At 41.7% G+C, this 24,470-nt stretch overlaps 1 protein-coding gene across 1 annotated transcript in view; it reads right to left on the bottom strand.

Moving 5' to 3' along the window:
* Window positions 1–24,470, bottom strand: part of LOC132394689 (dual specificity calcium/calmodulin-dependent 3',5'-cyclic nucleotide phosphodiesterase 1C-like) — a 319,390-nt gene that overhangs the window by 44,029 nt on the left and 250,891 nt on the right. The window contains exon 15 of the mRNA XM_059971072.1: window positions 20,920–21,207. Within this exon, the coding sequence (XP_059827055.1) occupies window positions 20,920–21,207 (288 nt within the window). The remainder of the gene's footprint in view (window positions 1–20,919; window positions 21,208–24,470) is intronic.

The following is a 24,470-nucleotide window of genomic DNA, read 5'->3' as shown; positions in this document are numbered from 1 at the left end:
TGGAGGAGGAGGTGGCAACAACATTCTGTATCTGTCTCAACGGTACCACAGCTCAACTTAAGTGACAGTCACATGCCTGAAGAATTTGCAGCCATCTGTAAACAGAAGAGTCAATCACCTATCTCTTGAATTCATTCTACTGAGGCCATTATTCACCCTTCTGATATCAAGAAGTGATATGAAGTGATAAGAAGGCTATGGAACAGATTTTCCGTATTTATGGTTTATGCTCCAGAGCAGACCACAGTTCTATCTGAGCTTGCTCTGTGCAGTGAAAATAAGCAAAAGATGGAATATCAGCACACACAAAATGCTGGAGGAACTCAGCAGGCCAGACAGCATCTATGGAAAAGAGTAAACAATTGCCGTTTCGGCTGAGACCCTTCATCAGGACTGGAAAGAACGAGAAGAAGCCAAAGTAAGAAGGTAAGGGGAGGGGAAGAAGAAGGACAAGGTAGTAGGTTATAGGTGAAACCAGGAGAGGGGGAGGAGTGAAGTAAAGAACTGGGAAGTTGACTGGTGAAGGAGATAAATAGCTGGAGAAGGGGGAATCTGAAAGGAGGGCACAGAGGCTATGGATGGAAGAAAGCAAAGGGGGAGGAGCAGCAGAGGGGGTGACAGGCAGTAAAGGAGATAAGGTGAGGACTGAAACAGGAATGGGAATGTTGAAGGGGGAGCAATTACCAGAAGTTCAATGTGGGTGCGTGGAATGCACTGCCAGCAAAAGTAACAGAGGCAGATACGATAGGGTCTTTTAAGAGACACTTAAACAGGTACATGGAGCTTAGAAAAATAGAGGGCTATGCAATAGGGAAATTCGAGGCAGCTTCTAGGTTACATGGTCAGCACAACATTGTGGGCTGAGGGGCCTGTATTGCGCAGGATATTTTCTATGTTCTATGTTCTAAATTGATATTCATGCTGTCAGGTTGGAGGCTACCCAGAAGGTCTTGCTCCTCCAACCTGAGTGTGGCCTCTTCGCAGCAGCAGAGGAGGTCATGGACTGACACGTTGGAATGGGAAGTAGAATTGAAATAGGTGGCTGTAGATGTTGAACAATAAAAAACTGAGCATGTTGGAAATGCTTAGCAGTTCAAGCAACATCTACAGCTTTTCCATTTTTCAACCTGAAGTATTAACTCTGAACTGCTGAGTCTTTTCAGCATTTCCTGTTCTTGCGACAACTTCACAAAAAATTTATATTTTACTGTAAATAAAGTGAAGCAGCATATCACAGACGATAAATAATGACACACTTCTTTCATCCAATAACTTTTCAAACAAGTACTTACTTTCATTGACAAGAGCAGCAATTCTTATTCTCAGAGTTCAAAATATTGATTTGAATTCTGTCTGCTTGGTAGGCAATTAAATTAGGGGCAGAAAATTACCTGCTGCAGTCCCACTGTCCAACTTCAGCTTACAGCTCACTCGTCTGCAACATTTGGTTTACCAGCTCTGACACCATCAATGGGGAAACACAGTAACTTTAATTAAAGGCTAGGATGGTAAAGTCAGAAATGTTCATAACTTTCAATTTTCCTCCGATTCCTTACAGGCCAAAAGTAGCTTCATGCACATCCACCTGGCCTTTCCGTTCCCCTGCTTCGGCACAATATACCTGTCCCTCCCTAACTGCCCAAAGCATCACTCTTAGAAACGTGGTACTTCTCAACAGGTATGCAAGAAGGAATGATGTTGGCCAAACAGATCAGCTATAACTTCTTGGCCCTCAAGGTGTGCGGACTAAATTGAATTTTGTCCACCACAGACCCTGGTTGCATAACTTCTGCATAATGTGCCAGGAAAAATGGCAGTTCAGTATCTGAACGGAATATGAACCTCTAAAATCACTGGAAGTTGTACCAAAATCATCCCGTCATTTATATATTCACAACGTAGCAAATCTTCATTGATAAATAATTATACACTCAGTGGTCACCTTATTAGGTTAGGTATAACCTAATTAACACTCATTAATGTGACTATTTAATCAGCCAATCACATGGCAGCAGCTCAGTGCATAAAAGCATGCAGAAATGGTCAAGAGATTTAATTGTTGTTCTTACCAAACAACAGAATGGGGAGGAAATGTGATCTGAATGACTTTGACAGTGTAATGATTGTTGGTGCCAGATGCAGTGGTTTGAGTATCTCAGAAACTGCTGATCTCCTGGGATTTTCACAAACAAGTCTCTAGAGTTTACAGAGAATAGTGCAGAACAAAAAAAAAACATCCAATTAGTGGCAATTCTGTGGGTGAAACACCCTGTTAATGAGAGAGGTCAGAGGAGAATGGCCAGACAGGTTCAAGGAGACATGAAGGCAACCATGACTTAACCACGTTACAACAGTGGTATACAGAAGAGCATCTTTGACTGCACAACACATCAAACCTTGAGGTGGATGGGCTATAGCAGCAGAAGACCACACTGGGTTTCAGTTCTGTACCTAATGAAGTGGCCACTGTTGTAGATCTGGACACAATAATTCCAGCTAACATGAACATGGATTTCTCTGACTAGCATTATTTTCCTCATCCCTCCCCTTTCTCTTTTTCAATTCCCCATTCTGGTTCCACGTTCACCCTTTCTCTTCTGCTCACCTGCCATCAGCTCCGTCTGGTCCTCCTCTTTTCCTTTCTATCCATGTTGCACTGTTCTCTCCTAACAAATTTCTTCTTATCCAGCCCTTTACTTCTTCCACCTATCACCTCCCAGCTTCTTACTTCTTACTACCTCGCACCTTTCGCCTTGCCTGGTTTCATGTATTACCGGCCAGCGTGTACACCTTCCCCTCATCCCACCTTCTTCTTCTGACTTCTGCCACCTTCCTTTTGAGTCCTGATGAAGGGCCTTTAGATCATAGAAAACCTACAGCACAATACAGGCCCTTTGGCCCACAAAGTTGTGCCAAACATGACCCTACCTTAGAAATTACTAGGCTTACCCATAGCCCTCTATTTTTCTAAGCTCCATGTACCTATCCAAAAGACTCTTAAAAGACCCTATCGTATCCGCCTCCACCACCGTTGCCGGCAGCCCATTCCACGCACTCACCACTCTCTGCATAAAAAACTTACCCCATAACATCTCCTCGGTATCTACTCCCCAGCACCTTAAACCTGTGTCCTCTTGTGGCAACCATTTCAGCCCTGGGAAAAAGCCTCTGACTATCCACACGATCAATGCCTCTCACCATCTTGTACACCTCTATCAGGTCATCTCTCATCCACCGTCGCTCCAAGGAGCAAAGGCCGATTTCACTCAACCTATTCTCATAAGACATGCTCCCCAATCCAGGCAACATCCTTGTAAATCTCCTCTGCACCCTTTCTATGGCTTCCACATCCTTGTTGTAGTGAGGCAACCAGAACAGAGCACAGTATTCCAAGTGGGGTCTAACCAGGGTCCTATATAGCTGCAACATTATTTCTCGGCTCCTAAATTCAATTCCTTGATTGATGAAGGCCAATACACTATACACTTTCTAAACCACAGAATCAACCTGTGCAGCTGCTTTGAGCATCCTATGGACTCGGACCCCAAAATCCCTCTGATCTTCCACACTGCCAAGCGTCTTATCATTAATACTATATTCTGCCATCATATTTGACCTACCAAAATAAATCACTTCACACTTACCTGGGTTGAACTCCATCTGCCACTTTTTAGCCCAGTTTTGCATCCTATCAATGCCCCACTGTAACCTCTGACAGACCTCACACTATCCACAACACCTCCAACCTTTGTGTCATCAACAAACTTACTAACCCATCCCTCCACTTCCTCATCCAGGTCATTTATAAAAATCATGAAGAGTAATGATCCCAGAACAGATCCCTGAAGCAGTCCACTGGTGACCAACCTCCGTGCAGAATATGACCCGTCTACAACAACTCTTTGCATTCTGTGAGCAAGCCAGTTCTAGGTCCATAAAGCAATGTTCCCTTGGATCCCATGCCTCCTTACTTTCTCAAAAAGCCTTGCATGGGGTACCTTATCAAATGCCTTGCTGAAATCCATATACACTATATCTACTGTTCTTCCTTCATCAATGTATTTAATCACATCCTCAAAAAATTCAGTCAGGCTTGTAAGGCATGACCTGCCCTTGACAAAGCCATGCTGACTATTTCTAATCATATTATACCTCTCCAAATGTTCATAAATCCTGCCTCTCAGGATCTTCTCCATCAATTTATCAACCACTGAGGTAAGACTCACTGGTCTGTAATTTCTTGGGCTATCTCTACTCCCTTTCTTGAATAAAAGAACAGCATCCGCAACCCTCCAATCTTCCGGAACCTCTCCCGTTCCCATTGATGATGCCAAGGTCATCACCAGAGGCTCAACAATCTCCTCCCTTGTCTCCCACAGTAGCCTGGGGTACATCTCGTCCAGTCCCGGCGACTTATCCAACTTGATGCTTTCCAAAAGCTTCAGCACATCCTCTTTCTTAATATCTGCATGCTCAAGCTTTTCAGTCTGCTGCAAGTCATCACTACACTCACCAAGATCCTTTTCCATAGTGAATACTGAAGCAATTCAGTATGCTGCTCAAAGTTTCCAGCACAAGCAGGAAGTCTTGTGTTTACAATTGTAATATTTCAAGTTTATGACTGCTACAAAAAAATGTCACAATGCTTTAATAGAAATCTTTTTTTTGCTTCCCAATCTCATATTTTCTTGATGGTAATGCAATAAATAAAGGTAACAACAACTTCTATCTGCATTTTTGTAGTTCCCCATGCGTAACAAAACATTGAAGCATGAGGAAACAAAATAGGCTATTCGAAGAGGATGGGTGACCAAATGCTTATTTCAGAGAGGTAGGTTGTTTGGAGTTTTAAGCAAGGTAGAGGAGAGCGTCTCCATAAGTAACACAACGATGTATGTTTTAAATATTGAAAATGTGTTTCTTGAGTTACAGAAAACAAGATACTGTATATGGTTTTAGAATAGAATAACACCTATCTTTTACTTCCAATTGGTTACGTTCCCTACTGGATTCCTTAATTTGTTCTGACTTAGCCTTGATGTTTCTTACCTCACCTAGAATTAAATATGCAAAGCATTAAGAAACTTACATAAAAAGAGATTCTACTTATGGAATCACAGAATAATAGAACAGTTATGGTACAGGAGACCACTGTCTGGCCTTCTGGGTCAAATCCAACAGCAATCATATCCCTCTTGTCTTTCTGGGATCAGGACTGAGACAGAAATGGTTTCTTAAGTATGCTAACAGTCTAGATGTGAATGCAGCAATTATGATTGAGAAGTTTGAAGATGACTGAAAAATAAGAGGAGAGTTGTCTTCAACAACAGACGATACTGATGAGCTAGCAAGATGAGCAGATCAGTAGCACATGAAATTTAATTGAGATTTGTGAAGTGATGCAATTTAGGAGCATGAATAAGACTAGGATAAATCAAAAGTACTATGAAGGAACAGAGTACTACTGAGGAACAGAGGGACTTCGGTGTACAACTCCAAACACTCCTGAAGGCTGAAACACAGATAAGCAAGCCTGGCCAAGGCATAGAATACAACAGAAAGATTAGGCTACATTAGGCCACAGTTCTTGTCACACCATTGAAAGATGAAAATGCACTGCGGAAAGGATACAAATGTAATTCACTAGGATGTTGCTGGGATGAAGCATTTCAGCTATGAAGGGAGACTGGATCTATGGAAAAAGCTGAGTGAATAATTTTTTTTGAAGTTTTAAACTGGAGAATGTAGGTTCAAGGTCAGGAATAGTAAACAGAGAAGATTTGAGGAGCGTTGTTTTCACACAGTGAGAATTTGAAACATGAACACATTAATTGAAAGGCTGGTGAATATAGGCAATTTAATGACATTTTAGTACAAATAAAATCTATGCAATGGACCAGTAGCAGGATGTGGGGATTAGAGTAGATAAGAACTTGCATGATAACAGTGGACTGAAAGAGCCTGGTGGAACACAGCAGGCCAGGCAACAACTATAGAAAGAGCACTGTCAACGTTTCGAGCCAAGACCCTGTGTCAGGACTAATTGAAAGAAAAGATAGTAAGAGATTTGAAAGTAGGAGGGGGAGGGGGAAATCCGAAATGTTAGGAGAAGACAGGAGGGGGTGGGGTGAAGCTAAGAGCTAGAAAGGTGATTGGCGAAAGTGATACAGAGCTGGGGAAAGGGAAAGGATCATGGGACAGGAGGCCTTGGGAGAAAGAAGGGGGGAGGGGAGCACCAGAGGGAGATGGAGAACAGGCAAAGAATGATTGTGAGAGGGGCAGAGAGAGAAAAAAAAGGAGGAAATAAATAAATCAGGAATGGGGTAAGAAGGGGAGGAGGGGCATTAACGGAAGTTAGAGAAATCAATGTTCATACCATCAGGTTAGAGGCTATCCAGCCTGAGTGTAGCTTCAGCTTGATTCAGGTTAGAGGAACAACACCTTATATTCTATCTGGGTAGCCTCTAACCTGATGGCATGAACATTGATTTCTCTAACTTCCATTAATGCCTTTCCTCCCCTTCTTACCCCATTCGATTTGTTTATTTCTTCCTCTTTTTTATACTCTCTCTGTCCCTCTCACAATCACTCTTTGCCTGTTCTCCATCTCCCTCTGGTGCTTCCCTCCCCCTTTCTTTCTCCCTAGGCCTCCCATCCCATGATCCTTTCCCTTTCCCCAGCTCTGTATCCCTTTTGCCAATCACCTTTCCAGCTCTTAGCTTCACTCCACCCCCTCAGGTCTTCTCCTATCATTTCGTATTTCCCCCTCCCCCTCCTACTTTCAAATCTCTTACTATCTTTTCTTTCAGTTAGTCCTGACGAAGGGTCTCGGCCCGAAACATCGACAGTGCTTCTTCCTATAAATTCTGTGTGCGTTGCTTGAATTTCCATCATCTGCAGATTTCCTCGTGTTTGTGACTGAAAGAGCCTGTTGTTTATCCCCATCATTCACTCACAGAATGAGCCACACAACTATTAACACAGACGTAGCAAAGCTGGCATCAAATCTAATGGGTAAAGTACAACATTCACCAATATTCCCACATGGACACAGTGTACTGGAGGAAAGTGAAGGTGTTTCTCCCGAATTCTGCAAGTCCCTTACATTAAGCAGTATAACATGAACTGATCCTATTAAATATTTTTCAATCTGAGCCTTCAAGAATTTAAGCAGGATTTTTTTTTTCTAAACCACACTTTTGATGGAGTAGCGTTCAATAAAGATCAGCCTGTGGTTTAAAAACCCTGCAGCAGAAACAACAAATTATTAAGTGGGCTGAATGGAAGTGTGACGGGGTAGAAATGCATCTCTAGCAAAGGAGGTGTAAGGTGCTCCTTCGTTCCACTAGCCTGCAGGTCACTCTTGAATAGTACCTGCTTATCCCCCCTCCTCCCAATCAGGAGCCATGGGAGCATCTGGTGCATATCATGTCCTGGTTATGCGACCACTGACACCAGGCAGGCAATCTCTGAAGAGTATTGATAATGGCTGGGGTCACAGGTCTTGTAAAGACACTGCCCAGGAGAAGACAATAGCAAATGACCTCTGTAGAAAAATTTGCCAGGAACAATCATGGTCAAAGACTATGATCACCTACATCATACGACACAGCACATGATGATGATGCCATATGACACAGCACATGACGATGATGATGATGAATGGAAAAGCAGAACACCATGTGCATTTCGGAGCATGTGGCGGGATGTAGGAATCAGGTAGCCATGTTTCCATGTTCTTGAGCACAATATATGAATTTAGTCATTAACATGGGAGCAAACATTGGGAAGTACCACAAAAAATGTGTCATTTTTGAAAGCACAAGAGATCACTTTGTGAAGTTATGACTGTTAAATGCTGTCCATCATGTTTGTGGAATCAGAAACATGAGAAAATCTGCAGATGCTGGAAATCCAAGCAACACACATAAAATGCTGGAGGAACTAAGGAAAATCATGCCTGTCCAGCTTCTCCCTATAACATAGTCCCATGAATCTGAACAACATCCCTGTAAATCATTTCTGGATTCTCTCCAGTTTAATAACTCCTTCCTATGGAGTTGTTTATTTTTTTTTCTAAGAGTTTGAGATTCACCATTCAGATTAAATGATAGTGGGTAGTTTCATGAATGTTTGACTTGTGTTCTTCACATGATATTGTGATTGAAGATCTTAATGTAGCTGTTACTTCAAATGGCTAAATTTCAAATGGAGTTACCTGCTCACCTATACGATGTTGTGGGAATAACTGAGACATGGCTTCAAGCGGACAGGGCCTGGGAAATGAATATTCAAGGATATACATCTTATCGAAAGGACAGACTGACTGGTAGAGGGGGTGGGGTGGTTCTATTGGTGAGGAATAATACTCAGTCCCTTGCGAGGGGGGACATAGAATCTGGGGATGTAGAGTCAGCATGGATAGAACTGAGAAATTCTAAGGGTAGAAAGACCCTAATGGGAGTTATCTACAGGCCCTCAAACAGCAGTCTGGCTGTAGGGTATAAGTTGAATGAAGAGTTAAAATTGGCATGTCGCAAAGGTAATGATACAGTTGTCATGGGGGATTTCAACATGCAGGTAGACTGGGAGAATCAGAATGGTACTGGACCCCAAGAAAGGGAATTTGTGAAGTGCCTCCAAGATGGATTCTTAGAACAGCTTGTACTGGAGCCTACCAGGGAGAAGGCAATTCTAGATTTAGTGCTGTGCAATGAACTGAATTTGATCAGGGACCTCGAGGTAAAGGAACCATTAGGAGGTAGTAACCATAATATGATATGTTTTAACCTACAATTTGAGAAAGAGAAAGGAAAATCGGATGTGTCAGTATTACAGTTGAACAAAGGGAACTATGGAGCTATGAGGGAGGAGCTGGCCAAAGTTCAATGGAACAATACCCTAGCAGGGAAGACAGTGGAACAAAAATGGCAGGTATTACTGGGAATAATGCAGAAGCAAGCAGGATCGGTTCATTCCAAAGAGGAAGAAAGATCCTAAGGGGAGTAAGGGGCGGCCGTGGCTGACGAGGGAAGTAAATGGCAGTATAAAAATAAAAGAGAAGTATAACATAGTAAAGATGAGCGGGAAACCGGAAGACTGGGAAGCTTTTAAAGAGCAACAGAAGATAACAAAAGAGGCAATACGCCAAGAAAAAATGAGGTACGAAGGTAAACTAGCCAAGAATATAAAGGAGGATAGTAAAAGCTTCTTTAGGTATGTGAATAGCAAATAATAGTTAAGACCAAAATTGGGCCATTGAAGACAGAAACGGGTGAATTTATTATGGGGAACAAGGAAATGGCAGATGAGTTGAACAGATACTTTGGATCTGTCTTCACTAGGAAAGACACAAACAATCTCCCAGATGTAATAGTGGCCAAAGGAACTAGGGTAAAGGATGAACTGAAGGAAATTTATATTAGGCAAGAAATGGTGTTGGATAGACTGTTGAGTCTGAAGGCTGATAAGTCCCCGGGACCTGATGGTCTGCATCCCAGGGTACTTAAAGAGGTGGCTCTAGAAATCATGGACGCATTGGTAATCATTTTCCAATGTTCTATAGATTCAGGAACAGTTCCTACTGATTGGAGGGTGGCTAATGTTGTCCCCCTTTTCAAGAAAGGAGGGAGAGAGAAAACAGGGAATTATAGACCGGTTAGCCTGATGTCAGTGGTGGGAAAGATGCTGGAGTCAATTATAAAAGAGGACATTACAACACATTTGGATAGCAGTAGAAGGATCCGTCCGAGTCAGCATGGATTTATGAAGGGAAAATCATGCTTGACTAATCTTCTGGAGTTTTTTGAGGATGTAACTAATGAAAATGGACAAGGGAGAGCCAGTGGATGTAGTGTACCTGGACTTCCAGAAAGCTTTTGATGAAGTCCCACATAGGAGATTAGTGGGCAAAATTAGGGCACATGGTATTGGGGGCAGAGTACTGACATGGATTGAAAATTGTCTGGCTGACAGCAAACAAAGTGTAGTGATTAATGGGTCCCTTTCGGAATGGCAGGCTGTGACCAGTGGGGTACCACAAGGTTCGGTGCTGAAACCGCAGCTGTTTACAATACACATTAATGATTTAGATGAAGGGATTAAAAGTAACATTAGCAAATTTGCTGATTTCACAAAGCTGGATGACTGTGTGAAATGTCAGGAGGATGTTATGAGAATGCAGGGTGACTTGGACAGGTTGGGTAAGTGGGCAAATGTATGGCAGCTGCAGTTTAATGTGGATAAATGTGAGGTTATCCACTTTGGTGACAAGAACAGGAAGGCAGATTACTATCTAAATGGAGTCAAGTTAGGAAAAGGGGAAGTACAACAAGATCTAGGTGTTCTTGTACATCAGTCAATGAAAGCAAGCATGCAGGTACAGCAGGCAGTGAAGAAAGCTAATGGCATGCTGGCTTTTATAACAAGAGGAATTGAGTATAGGAGTAAAGAGGTCCTTCTGCAGCTGTACAGGGCCCTGGTGAGACCCCACCTGGAGTATTGTGTGCAGTTTTGGTCTCCAAATTTGAGGAGGGACATTCTTGCTATTGAGGGAGTGCAATATAGGTTCACAAGATTAATTCCCGGAATGGCGGGACTGTCATATGTTGAAAGATTGGAGCGACTGGGCTTGTATACACTGGAATTTAGAAGGATGAGAGGGGATCTGATTGAAACATATAAGATTATTAAGCGATTGGACACACTGGAGGCAGGAAGCATGTTCCTGCTGATGGGTGAGTCCAGAACTAGAGGCCACAGATTAAGAATAAGGGTAGGCCATTTAGAACAGAGATGCGGAAAAACTTTTTCACCCAGAGAGTGGTGGATATGTGGAATGCTCTGCCCCAGAAGGCAGTGGAGGCCAAGTCTCTGGATGCATTCAAGAGAATTAGATAGAGCTCTTATAGATAGTGGGGTCAAGGGATATGGGGAGAGGGCAGGAACGGGTACTGATTGTGTATGATCAGCCATGATCACAGTGAATGGTGGTGCTGGCTAGAAGGGCCGAATGGCCTACTCCTGCACCTACTCTCTATTGTCTATTGTCTATACACTGTAGCTATCCAGTTGTACAAGATCTATTTCTATAATGGCTTAGGTCTAAATTTTACAATTTTCTGGGTAATTGCCTTTGAATTCTTTTTCACTGGGTTAGTTATACATGGTGATGAAATGGCAGGTCACTTCTAAAGAAGTGTATGCTGACACTGCCAAAATGAGTGTACTTGGTGGAATGCCCATCTTTGAATGTAGTTGCTCAGTAGTTTTGCAAGAAGCCATTGAAATTCTTGCTTTACCTTGGGCATAGGCCAATTTTCCTTTAATGTTCATATTATTCCCTTAATAGTCATATAAATCTCTGCATCGTTGGTGTGATTTTAACATGTGTAAAGCCTACATAGATGGCAAGTTTTCTGAAATTATTAACAATTAAAGGATAGGCCTCTCCTCACTGTGGAATGGCAAATCATGGGAAGGAAGAAACAAACCTTCAAATAGCAGCATTTTGCCTTTTTTTTTACTAGAAACTAACTACTGTCATTGATAATCACAAACAATTGATAACCAAGATTTAAATCTGGGACTGCACAGTAGCTTAATGGTTAACACAACACTTTACAGTACCGGCAACTCGGGTTCAATTCCTGCCACTGTTTGTGAGGAGTTTGTATGTTCTCCTCATGACCACATCAGGAGGGTATCCTCCGGGTGCTCCAGTTTTCTCCCACAATCCAAAGACATGCCAATTGGTAGATTAGTTGGTCATTGTACTTTGTCCTGTGAGTAAGCTAGGATTAAATTGGGGGTTGCTAGGCTGTGTGGCTGGAAAGGCCGGAAGAGCCTATTCTGCGTTGTATCTCAATCAATCAATAAGCCATGTTTCTAGCAGGGTTTATGTTATGATCACATGATACATTAGTCAATGATTGATCTTTTCCACCCAATGAGGAACTTCAGGGAACTTCTCCCTTAATAGGCATGCATAATTCTTTATTAACCTCCGTAGGCAATGTCAAAAAGCTTTCCATTGGTGGCAATGCGATAATAATCAAATTACCTCATAACACAAGATGAAATGCAATCATGAGTTCATCTTAAACTTTCAGAAAATCTTGTGGCATATTGCTTTTTCTCCGATTGACACAGCTTATATCAAAGTTCAAAGTTAATTTATTATCAAAATAGGTATACATTGCCTTGAAAAAATACTCAGACCCAAAACCAATTTCCATATTTTACTGTTTCATTTTCTAAATTAAAAATATATTTAAGTAGGTTTTTAAGCTAATCAACAAGAAATTGTGAATCATGTCAAATCAACTCAATTTGTTGTTGCAGAAAATTGGAGGATTACCTGAATACATCCCTATCCTCTCACTCTCCCTCTCTGTGTAGGGTCCGACAGTATGCTAGATCTTCAACAGATCAAATCAAGATGAAGACAAAAGAGCATTCAAAACAAGTCAGGGAAATGATAATAGAGAAGTAAAGATCTGAGGAAGGATATGTGACCATCTCAAAGGTACTGAACATACCTCAGAGTTCAGTGCAATACATCATGAAAAAGTGGGGAAAATTTGAAACTATAACCACATTGCTAAAGTCAGACTGCTCCTCTAAACTTAGCTGCCAGAGAAGAATGGTATTTGTAAGAAAGGCTACTGTAATGCCAACAGTCACTCTAAGTGAGCTGTAGAGGTCAGCGGCTGCAACTGGAAGTGAAATTCATGGCTCCACCATCTCTAAGGCCTTGCACAATACGAGTATTTATGTAAGAGTGGCAAGGAAGAAGCCAGCTAAAAAAAAAAGCCTGTAAGATTTTGCAAAACGTCACTTAGAAGATACTGTAAAGAAGGTGTTGTGGTCAGATGACACTAAAGTGGAACTTTTTGGCCTCAACACTAAGTGGTACAAGTGGTGTATGTCTAATACTGTGCTTCTGTCAGTTAATACCATCCCTACCTCAAAAGTGTGGTGGAGTTAGCACCATGCTGTGGGGATGCTTCTCAGTAGCAGGGCCTAGAAATCTAGTCAGGATTGATGGGAAGATGAATGCTGATAAATACAGTGAGTTCTTGGATTAAACCTACTAGCCTCTGCCAGAAAGCTTAAACTAGATAGGAAGTTCATCTTTCAGTAGGACACATTGCCAGAGCAACAATGTAGCGGCTTTGAATGAAGAAAATTAATGTCCTTCAGTGGCCCTGTTAAGAGTTCTGACCTTAACCCGAACGAATTTCTCTGGTAAGAGTGCTGTCCACCACCACTCGCCAACTAACCTGGCACAGTTTGAGCAATTTTGCAAGAAGGAATGGGCAAATCTTGCTCCATCATGTTATGCAAAGCTAATAAAAAGATGACTGGTTGGAACCGCTGTGAGAGGTGGTACAACTAAATACTGAGCAAAGGGGGATGAATACTTTTGAACTGCTGACATTTCAGCTTTTGAATATTTAGTTTTTGATGCTTGACAATTTTCCCTGTTTTTGCAGTGCTCCTTGTAGCTGTGCTCAATGGTGGTATATGACGTGACCTACTTCTGAAACTAAATTGCTCTGTTACTTAATGATAAATGAATATATATTGCACGGTCTGCAGTGTGATCTCACTTGATAAGTAATCTGGAGCTCGACACTTTTCTCCAACTTGTAGAGTTGCTTGTGGATGATATGTGAGATAATCAGCATGATTTAATTTCACAGCTGACATGTGGCTCAATCAGAGTTCTGGACCTTAAGCATCCTGTACCTGATTTAAGTGGCCATTCAATTTCTAGGTCTGCTAGAGTGATTCACTGGGTTTAAGATCATTTACAGATAGATCATAAAACCATGAGACACAAGAGCAGCATTAGGCTGTTTAGCCTATTGAATCTGCTTTGCCATTCTATCATGGCTGATTTATTATCCCTCTCAACCCCATTCTCCTGTCTTCTCCCAGTAATCTTTGATGTTCTGACAAAAGAAGAAGCTATCAATCTCCACTTTAAATATTTCTTGGCCTCCACAGATTCACCACCATCAGGCTAAATAAACTCCTCCTTATCCCTGTTCTAAATGGACGTCCTTCTATTCTGAGACTGTGCCCTCTGGTCCTAGACTCCCCCACTATAGGAAACATCCTCTTCATATCCAGTTTGTCTAGACCTTTCAACATTCAAGTTACTGCCGTACAGGTGCAGATATATTTTGTATCCACAGCCTGACAAGAAAATGAAGGAAAGTTGATTTTCAGAACAACTAGTCAGTCAAGATCTTTTCTGTTGAACTATGAATAAGAAACTGAATTCTGTATCAGGTTGGAAATGAGGCATGGTTGTTTTTGGTTAATGTATTACTGTTCCACAGAACATCATAATCTTTAATTACTTCAAAATATTTTCAATGTTTCTTTGCTTGAACAGATTTGATTGATTTATTTTAGATGTGAGATTGTATTACTTTCCTAAGCTCTTCATCCACATGGTGTGATGTTGCCTTGTTACTATTCAGCAGTGGTTGAAAAGCAGAGAACTTCTTTAGTTGTTGTTCACACAAACAAAGAGTTACTCAACTGATTTTAATTTGGATAGCACCAGTTCACTACATTTTATTTCAAATTTACATTATGATAATCTACTCAAAGAAGTGGAAGGCTGGGTTAGTAAATTTGCTGATGACACAAAGGTTGGGGGTGTTGTGGATAGTGTGGAGAGCTGTCAGAGGTTACAATGGAACATTGATAGGATGTAAAACTGGGCTGAGAAGTGGCAGATGGAATTCAACCCAGATAAGTGTGAGGTGGTTCATTTTGGTAGGTCAAATATGATGGCAGAATTTAGTATTAATGGTAAGACTCTTGGCAGTGTGGAGGATCAGAGGGATCTTGGGGTCCGAGTCCATAGGACGCTCAAAGCAGCTGCACAGGTTGACTCTGTGGTTAAGAAGGTGTATGGTGTATTGGCCTTCATCAATTGTGGAATTGAATTTAGGAGCGGAAAGGTAATGTTGCAGCTATATAGGACCCTGGTCAGACCCCACTTGGAGTACTGTGCTCAGTTCTGGTTGCCTCACTACAGGAAGGATGTGGAAGACATAGAGAGGGTGCAGAGGAGAATTACAAGGATGTTGCCTGGATTGGGGAGCATGCCTTATGAGAATAGGTTGAGTGAACTCGGCCTTTTCTCCTTGAAGCGACAGTGGATGAGAGGTGACCTGATAGAGGTGTACAAGATGGTGAGAGGCATTGATAGTGTGGATAGTCAGAGGCTTTTTCCCAGGGCTGAAATTGTTGCCACAAGAGGACACTGGTTTAAGGTGCTGGGGAGTAGGTACAGAGGAGATGTTTACTCAGAGTGGTGAGTGCGTGGAATGGGCTGCCGGCGACGGTGGTGGAGGCAGACATGATAGAGTCTTTTAAGAGACTTTTGGATAGGTACATGGAGCTTAGAAAAATAGAAGGCTATGGATAACCCTGGATAATTTCTAAGGTAAGGACATGTTTGGCACAGCTTTGTGGGCTGAAGGCCCTGTATTGTGCTGTAGGTTTTCTATGTTTCTAAGTTGCCTGTGGTCTTGAGCCTTCTGAAAAGTGATCTGTCCAGATTCTTCCTGCTGCCAAAGACTTATAAAACTGCTCCCTATTACAATAAATGAGGATTGTACCCTTCCTGGGAAAGGACACAGTGGACACAAGAACTGCTGATGCTGGGATGTGGGGCAACACACAAAAGAGCTGGAGGAACTCAAAGGGTCATGAGGCATCTGTGGAGGAAAAAAGGTGGAGATCCTTCATTTAGTCTGGAAGGACTGAAGCAGTGTGTGATCTGAATCCAGTCCTCATTCCACAGCACTGTATGGGAAGAGTTGAGTGGTGTTGCAACAACAACCTTGCACTCAACGTCGGTAAGACCAAGGAATTGATTGTGGACTTCAGGAAGGGCAAGTTGAGAGAACACACACCAGTCTTCATCAAGGGATGAGCAGTGCAAAGGGTGAGCACTTTCATGCTCCTGGGTGTCCACATCTCTGAGGATCTATCCTAAGCCCAACGTATTGATGCAATTACAAAGAAGGCACAACAGCGGTTATATTTCATTAGGAATTGGAGGAGATTTGGTATGTCACCAAAGACACTCAAGTTTCTACAGGTGCACCATGCAGAGCATTTTAACTGGTTGCATCAATGTCTGGTGTAGGACGGAGGGGTCATTGCACAGGGTCAGAAAAAGCTGCACAAGTTGCAAACTCAGTCAGCTCCATCATGGGCACCAGCCTCCCCAGCATCAAGGACATCTTCAACAGGCAGCATTCATCTTTAAGGACCTACAACACTTGGGACATGCTTTCTTCCTATTGTTATCATCAAGGACTGAGAAGAAAGGGGGATGACTCCAGAATAAAAAGGTGGGGAAAAGGGAAGGAGGCTAGCTGGAAGGTGATAGGTGAAGCCAAGTGAGTGGGAACGATAAAGGGCTGGAGAAGAAGGAATCTGAGAGGAGAGAAGAGTGGACTATAGGAGAAAGGGAAGGAGGAGGGGACCCAGGGGAAAGTGATAGATAATCATCAGAGATGAAAGGTTAGAGTGGGGAAATAAAGGATGGAGGGGGAGAATTGTTTTTACCAGAAGAAGAAATTGAGGTTCAGATAGTTGGAGGGGTACCATATACCTTCAAGTAACTAGAAGAAACCAGAAGAGAAAGGATATTGAGAAATCTTGAGGTCCAGAAACAAAAAAGCTGTGGCAATAACAGATGTTAATTAGATTGAAAAGTATGTTCATTCTAGTCATTCTCTCTTAGCCAAAGAATCAATCCAATTAATCTCAATTCCAGCTCCTCTAAGGCAAGTCAAATGGGCCTTAACAAACAGGGTTAATAAAACAGCAGTTCAGATCCAAACTGACCTCACTTCAATATTGCCATGCCAGTCACGACACAGCTGAGGCTGAGGTTGAAGGCTACCCAGATGGAATATAAAGTGTTACTCCTTCATCCTGAGGGTGATTTCATCTTAACACAAGAGGAGGCCATGGACCAACATGTCAGAATAGGAATGGGAATTGGAATTAAAATGTCAGACTGCTGGGAAGTTCTACTTGTGGCCAACGGAACGAGGTGCTCGACGAAGCAGTCATAGATACAGTCACTATCTTTTAGACACACTTAAACAGGTAAGGCACAAAAGTATACTGTCCTGATAAGGGCAAATGCAATTGGTGTAGATGGACAAACAGGGTTGCATGGATGTGGTGAATCGTCAGGTCTATTTCTGTGCTGTATCATTGATGATTCAATGCTCAATACAAAGGTAGCTCTACCTTGTTTGTTAGCAAATTAAAGAGGGAATTGAGAAACAAGTGGCTATTGAAAAATGAAAAACAATTATGAAGAAATGCATCACGTTAAAATGATCATCAAATAAAGCCACATGGGTTCCAATAAAGATTGAAGGGACAGCAATCAGATAGTTGGAGGGGTACCATATATCTTCAAGTAACTAGAAAAAACCAGAAGAGAAAGGATATTGAGAAATCTTGAGGTCCAGAAACAAAAAAGCTGTGGCAATAACAGATGTTAATTAGATTGAAAAGTATGTTCATTCTAGTCATTCTCTCTTAGCCAAAGAATCAATCCAATTAATCTCAATTCCAGCTCCTCTAAGGCAAGTCAAATGGGCCTTAACAAACAGGGTTAATAAAACAGCAGTTCAGATCCAAACTGACCTCACTTCAATATTGCCATGCCAGTCACGACACAGCTGAGGTGAAAATATCTGGAACTATCATCTCCACTGACAGACCTCCAGGGAAGGAATCCAAAATCCCCACTTCCAGAATCAATAACGCCAGCCAAGCCCTCAGCTAATCTGAATAAAGGTCATCAAGCAACACATTTCCCTCACCATCAAACTAAATATCTCCCAATATACAACTGAGACCCACATTGACAGTACTTGAAAGAGAATCAAAAAAAGTTTGCAGGTTCTGAAATGAAGTATAAAATGGTGAAACCACATCTGTGAGAGGAAACAAGTTAACATTTCTAGTCTGACACCCTTCATAGAAATCAAGTTTCTGTTGCAAAAAAGGAATGGAAGGATTTGTAGAATAAAAAAATATTTATGTCTGAAAGTATGTTCTTGAGTTGGAGGATTGTGAATGTGGGTGGACAGAGAGGCAAGGGGCTTATTTTGATGTTGGTGTTGCTGTTGTTGTGTTCTGTTGTTCTGCAATGCATTGTGGGTATGCAAAATGTGGCGACTCTTACCCACTGCTCCAGTACGTCCTTAAGCGTGTTGCTTGTTAATGCAAATGACAAATTTCACTGCATGTTTCCAAGTACACTTGATAAATGTATATCTGAATCGGAGACCAAATGAATTAATGTGGTAATTAGAAGTAAGTTTTTTGTCTGTGTTATATGGCATTGATGGCAACGCTAAGGAGCATGCCCATCAAGTAAGCCTATGTAAATGGAGAAAGAAAAACTACGCCAGCCTCCCAAATGGATGGCTGGCAGAAATGCCCAGTTTTAATACAGAAAGAGCAAGTTACTGAAGGTTGGAGAATTCCAATCTAGAAATTTTCTGTTCCCCTCCCCTCTTCTTCTGTTCCCCACTCTGGCCTCTTTCCTCTTCTGTCCTGCCTATCACCATCCTGGGTCCTCTCCTCCTTCCTTTCTTCTATGGTCCACTCTCCTTCCCTATCAGATTCCTTCTTTCCCAGCCCTTGACCTTTACTACCCACCTGTCTTCACCTGTCACCTTCTAGCTATCCTCCTTCCCCTCCCCCACCTTTTTATTCTGGCATCTTCCAGAAGAAAAAGGTGAGAAAAAGGGAAGGAGGCTAGCTGAAAGGTGATAGGTGAAGCCCAGTGAGTGGGAACGATAAAGGGCTGGAGAAGAAGGAATCTGAGAAGAGAGCAGAGTAGACTATAGGAGAAAGGGAAGGAGGAGGGGACCCAGGGGAAAGTGATAGATAATCATCAGAGATGAAAGGTTAGAGTGGGGAATAAAGGATGGAGGGGGAGAATTGTTTTTACCAGAGGAAGAAATCGAGGTTAAGATAGTTGGAGGGGTACCATATATCTTCAAGTAACTAGAAGAAACCAGAAGAGAAAGGATATTGAGAAATCTTGAGGTCCAGAAACAAAAAATCTGTAGCAATATCTTCCCCTTTCCTTTCCAGTCCTGAAGAAGGGTCTCAGCCCAAAACATTGACTGTTTATTCATTTCCAAAGATACTGCCGGACCTGCTGAGTTCCTCCAGCATTTTGTGTGTGTTGCTTTAAGGAGATGTACCTCTACAGATTCAAGACAATGGAATCTCATGGTGGGAACAATGGTCAAGTTGCTCTTCTAGGTTACATGCTTAATGCTCATAGCAGGTTACTCTTATAACAAAAAGGATCTGGAGAAGCTCAAAGTGTTAATCTGCATCTATGGTGGGCAATGGACACTTGACGTTTCAGGTCAAGGCCCTTCATTAGGTTTCAATCCTGATGTACGGTGTTACTGGAACCATTGACTGTTTTTTCCCCTCAACAGATACATGTACACTGAAATGTACGATGTAATACACTGTGTACATTAATAACCAACCAAGGATGTACTGGGGGCAGGATACACATTCCAGTACTAATACACAATGCCTACAATTCTCAGCAGAACAACACAGAACACAACCAATCAGAAAGTTCAGTACCCCTTCTTGTCCACTGGGCTGACCTTCATCCATGGCAGCTGGTCCCTGCCACTATGGTTACCTCTCCAAACCAATAGTGATCCATCCTCACCGAGCTCTAATCTGATCCCATCCTCGGTGCCCATTGTTACCAGTCCCCAGTGGCTTGACCCTAAATTCATTTGTTCAGTCGAGGCCTTTCAGTTCACAGTGTACAAGATCTAATCATATTGGTCCTTGAGGGCTAAAGAATCAGTGTGCATTCAAGCATATCACCAAATGAATGCACTTTATTCAATATAACATCTTTTGTTCTGATTGTGTTCTTTCTGATAAGAGGTGTATATAGTTTATATATACTTTCTTTTCTTGGGAATGCTGCTTATCTGGTGCTATGTGCCACTGATGCTGCTGTAAGTTAGTTTTTCATTGCACTTGTGCATACATGGACTTGTGTAACTAACACTAAACTTAACTTTCACTTTAAATTTACAAGCCAAGGTTTTCAACCGTGGGATTCGAGGCAGAATTAGAATCCAAAAAAACAACTGTAATCTCCACCAGACATTAATAATATATGGTCCATGCCTTCGCTTATCAAATATCTTTTGAATATTTCAAATGTGTTGTAATGAACCCATGAAGAAAGGAAGCTGACATGATGTTAACAATATGCATTCTTTTCATTTGCTGTGTCTGCCCATTCTGCCAGTTTCAGCTCCTTTGCTTTCTGCAGGGTGCAAACCTTCACACTATTTAATTCATTTGCAGATCTGTAGAACTTCCAAAATATCTCCACTATACCTGAGGCAAGTTAGTAAGGAAGATTTTAAGAAGGACTGGTCACACTATCTAAGATTAAAAATCAGGTGGAGTATGTCAATTGGAGGGCATTTATACAGCTTCAGACTGGAAATGAATACAGCCCTAATCTTACATCAGCAACAGAACACTGTCAATCTCCTCTTGCATTATCATGGGATTGTCTCTGATTATGTTTTGAGTTTGCACCATTGTCCTGATTATACTGTCCTGTGACTGTATGTTGTCTGGATCTAGATGCCTGTAATACTGCTGTAACCATGGTTTCCATTGTATCCATACCTCTCTGTACTTATGCAGGTGGCAATAAACTTGAATCAAGTTTATTGGTTGAATGACTTTCCAATGTTGTGTATCCCTAAGGTAAATGGGTGTCAGAAATACTGTGGAAAAAGACATTTATCATGTAAATGTAATGAGGCACTGACTTACAATTCTGTATAGGCTGTGTTCTGCTTTCAGAAGCTTCTTTTTCAGCACTTTCCTCTGTTTCAGAATGGCTTTCTTCCTCATTAGACTTGGTGTCTTTATTGGAGTTATGAATAGGATTAATATTGGCAATATGACCTTCTGTGTGCTTTTCTTCATCACTGCCCCTTTCCTGTTCAGCTCTTTGTTCTTTATTAACGTGATGTTGTTCTGCATTTTCATTTTTTGCAACTTCCTTGGACTCTTGTTCAGCCTTTTCTACAGCTTCTCTTTTTGCTTTTTCTTCAGCATCTAATTAAACAAATTAAAGAAGTGTCGTTAGAAAATTGGTGAACTTCACATTGTCAGCAGGTCCTGGAAAACTTCACTCTGACTTCTATTTTGAGGGTTTTTCATTCACACTGCATAATGAATTCATTTGGAATATCATACAGAAATACCATTTTAATACCATTTTAACACTTTAACAGTACATTTCCTACCAATGGATTTATATTGTATATCTATTTTACATCTATAACTCTTCTATGTGTCAGTCTCTAGTATTCTGTTATGTGGGTGGGCAACATATTAAGGAAATTGGTCTCAATGAATTATTATTGAGGGCAAGTCATTTTTATAATTAAAAAATCAGATAAAGACTGAAATTTGACATAGCAAAGTCATGCATGGGATGGGTGCGAATTTTGAATATTTCAATGCTAGGAGCACAATAGATATTGGAAGCTAAATAATTTGCAAGGCTGACAATTTCTGTATGATCTTAGTGAGATGATCTTTTTGTACTTTCTCATCTGAGTTTTGATCCCCTCACAGTGCAAACCTCTGTCTCTTCTTTGAATATGTTAAATGGATCAGCTATCCAAAGTGCTCTGGAGAGATACAACCCTTCAGAAGAAGAAATTTCTCTATATTGCTTTCTGATGTTTTACCCTTTACCCCAACACCACACCCTCTAGTTCTAGGCCTCCTGTTTACAAGGCAAACACCCTTGTACTTTTTCATAATGATACCTTAGGATTTTTTTCATATCCATCTAAGGCAGAAGATTTAATAGCAACACGAGTCAGAGTGTCAGGGGATTTAATATCTCATTCCAAGGACAATGTTCTCTTAGTACTACAGCAGCGCATCACTTAGTTCTTGTCTTTAGACCTGTGAACTGGATCTGGAACCAACAACCTTCTCTGGGGATAAAAATGTTAATTGAGCTCAACTGACAAATAAGCCAATGGCCATTTTCACAAGGGGCTACCGTCAGTCAAAGCAACAATGAACTGCTTCAACCTGAATTGCACCTGTTTTAAGAGATGCACTTTTTTGGGTGGAGATACATCTCTACCAAAGGAGGTGTAAGGTGCTCCTTCCTTCTGTTAGCTTGCAGATCACCTTTGGGTAAGGTGTAGCACCTGCTTAGCCCCCTGATCAGGGTCATGTGAAGCCACGAGGGCAGGTGGTGCAGATGACATGCTCTCCCACAATGTTCAGTCCTCTTTCTGGTGGTAGTCATCTGTGAGTTTTGTGACATTTTTGCCTAATATGCTGAACTCAGATCAAGGCTTGTGCCTACTACCCCGGCTGCTCCAGGGAGCAGATCTAAGGACTCAACCTGGTTCAAAATGCTGAACCAGTGTACAGTGTCCTTCTGCTTCAAATTATCCACCAGTGTCCCTGTATCAAAAAAGACCAAGATACAAGGGTCAGCACAACACTGTGGGCCGGATGGCTTGTACTGTACTGTATTGTTCTTTGTAACATGCCTGAATGACTGGCACCCTGTCGCACTCACCTCAATAATAAACAAATGTTTTGAGAGGCTGGTTAAGGACTACATCTGCAGCTTGCTATCACCCACACTAGACTCCCTACAATTCTCCTACCAACACAATCGATCCACAGATGATGCAATAGCCACCAGTCTACATACTATCCTTATACATCTGGAGAAAAAGCATACTTATGTGAGAATGCTGTTCTTGGACTACAGTGGAGCATTCAACACCCTAATTCCACCTAGGCTTGACAAGAAACTCAGAGACCTCGGCCTTCACTCTGCCTTGTGCAGCTGGATCCTGGACTTCCTGTCAGATCACCGGCAGGTGGTAAGAGTGGGCTCCCTCACCTCTGCCCCTCTGACCCTCAACACAGGAGCCTCTGTGTACTAAGTTCCCTCCTTTACTCTCTGTATACCCATGATTGTGTCACCACCCACAGCTCTCATCTGCAAATTAAATTTGCCAGTGACACTACCTCAATTGGCCTTATCTCAAACAATAATGAGGTAGCCTACAGGGAAGGAGTCATCTCTCTGACACAGTGGTGTCAAGAAAACAACCTCTCCCTCAATGTCACAAAACTAAAGGAGCTGGTTGTGGACTATAGGAGGAATGGAGATGGGCTAGCCCCTATTGACGTCAATAGAGCCTGGGTTGAGAGAGTGAACAGCTTTAAGTTCTGCGCCATCCACATCACTGAGGACACATCACCAGGATATTTGCAAAGACAGGTGTGAGAAAAGGGCCCAAAGATCACTGGGGACCCAAGTTACTCCAACCACAAACTATTCCAGCTGCTACCATCCAGGAAACAGTACCGCTGCATAAAAGCCAGGACCAACAGGGTGCGGGACAGCTTCTTCCACCAGGCCATCAGATTGATTAACTCATGCTGATACGACTGTATTTCTATGTTACATTGACTATTCTATTTATTATAAATTACTATTATTACACATAGACGGAAACATAACATTAAGGTTTTTACTCCCCATGTATGTGAAGCGTGTAAGAAATAAAGTCAATTCAATTCATTTGCTACTGCTGTTTGTATATTGGTTGATCTTGCCCCCTTTTGTGTCTGCGCAGTAGTTATGCTCATTCTTTTTTAAAAAATTGGGTTCTTGATTTCTGGCTGCCTGTAAACAAACAAATCTCAAGGAGTATAATTTATATATTATCTGATAACAAACGTGCTTTGACGTTGATGTTAATTATGTGACCACTGATGCCAGGCAGACAAACGCTGAAGAGTATTAATAACGGCAGGAATCACTCATCTTGTAAAGACTCTGCCCAGAAGAAGACAATGACAAGCTACTTCTGTAGAAAAATTTGCCAAGAGCAATATGGTCATAAAAGACCATCATCGTCTACGTCATACAACACAACACATAATGAATGAATATATTCTGCCTGGAGGGACTGATAATTGTCAAGTGTGTGAACTACAAAACATGGTAACAGAGAAGGCTGTTCTGAAATAGTTGAATGCTGTCCAAATGGCAATGTGAAGGATATACGAAGGAGCAGTGATGCCCCTAATCTGCAATGTAACAGGAAACCTTCCAGACATAAGCTCGGAAAACAATGGGGACAGAAAGCCATGACAATTAATACTAGGAAATCAAGCAACAAGTACTGGGATATGGCAAGAAATTCATTGAACGGACATACTTGATCAGTGTCAGTAATATATCCTTCTAAATGCACCACTGGCTTCTAACACAGCTCAATTCACCAAACCCTCATGAATCATTTTCTCATCTCAAACATTCA

Source organism: Hypanus sabinus, chromosome 1, assembly GCF_030144855.1.
Source record: "Hypanus sabinus isolate sHypSab1 chromosome 1, sHypSab1.hap1, whole genome shotgun sequence".
In the NCBI taxonomy this organism is placed as follows: domain Eukaryota; kingdom Metazoa; phylum Chordata; class Chondrichthyes; order Myliobatiformes; family Dasyatidae; genus Hypanus; species Hypanus sabinus.
This window is presented reverse-complemented; position numbering and strand designations above follow the sequence as displayed.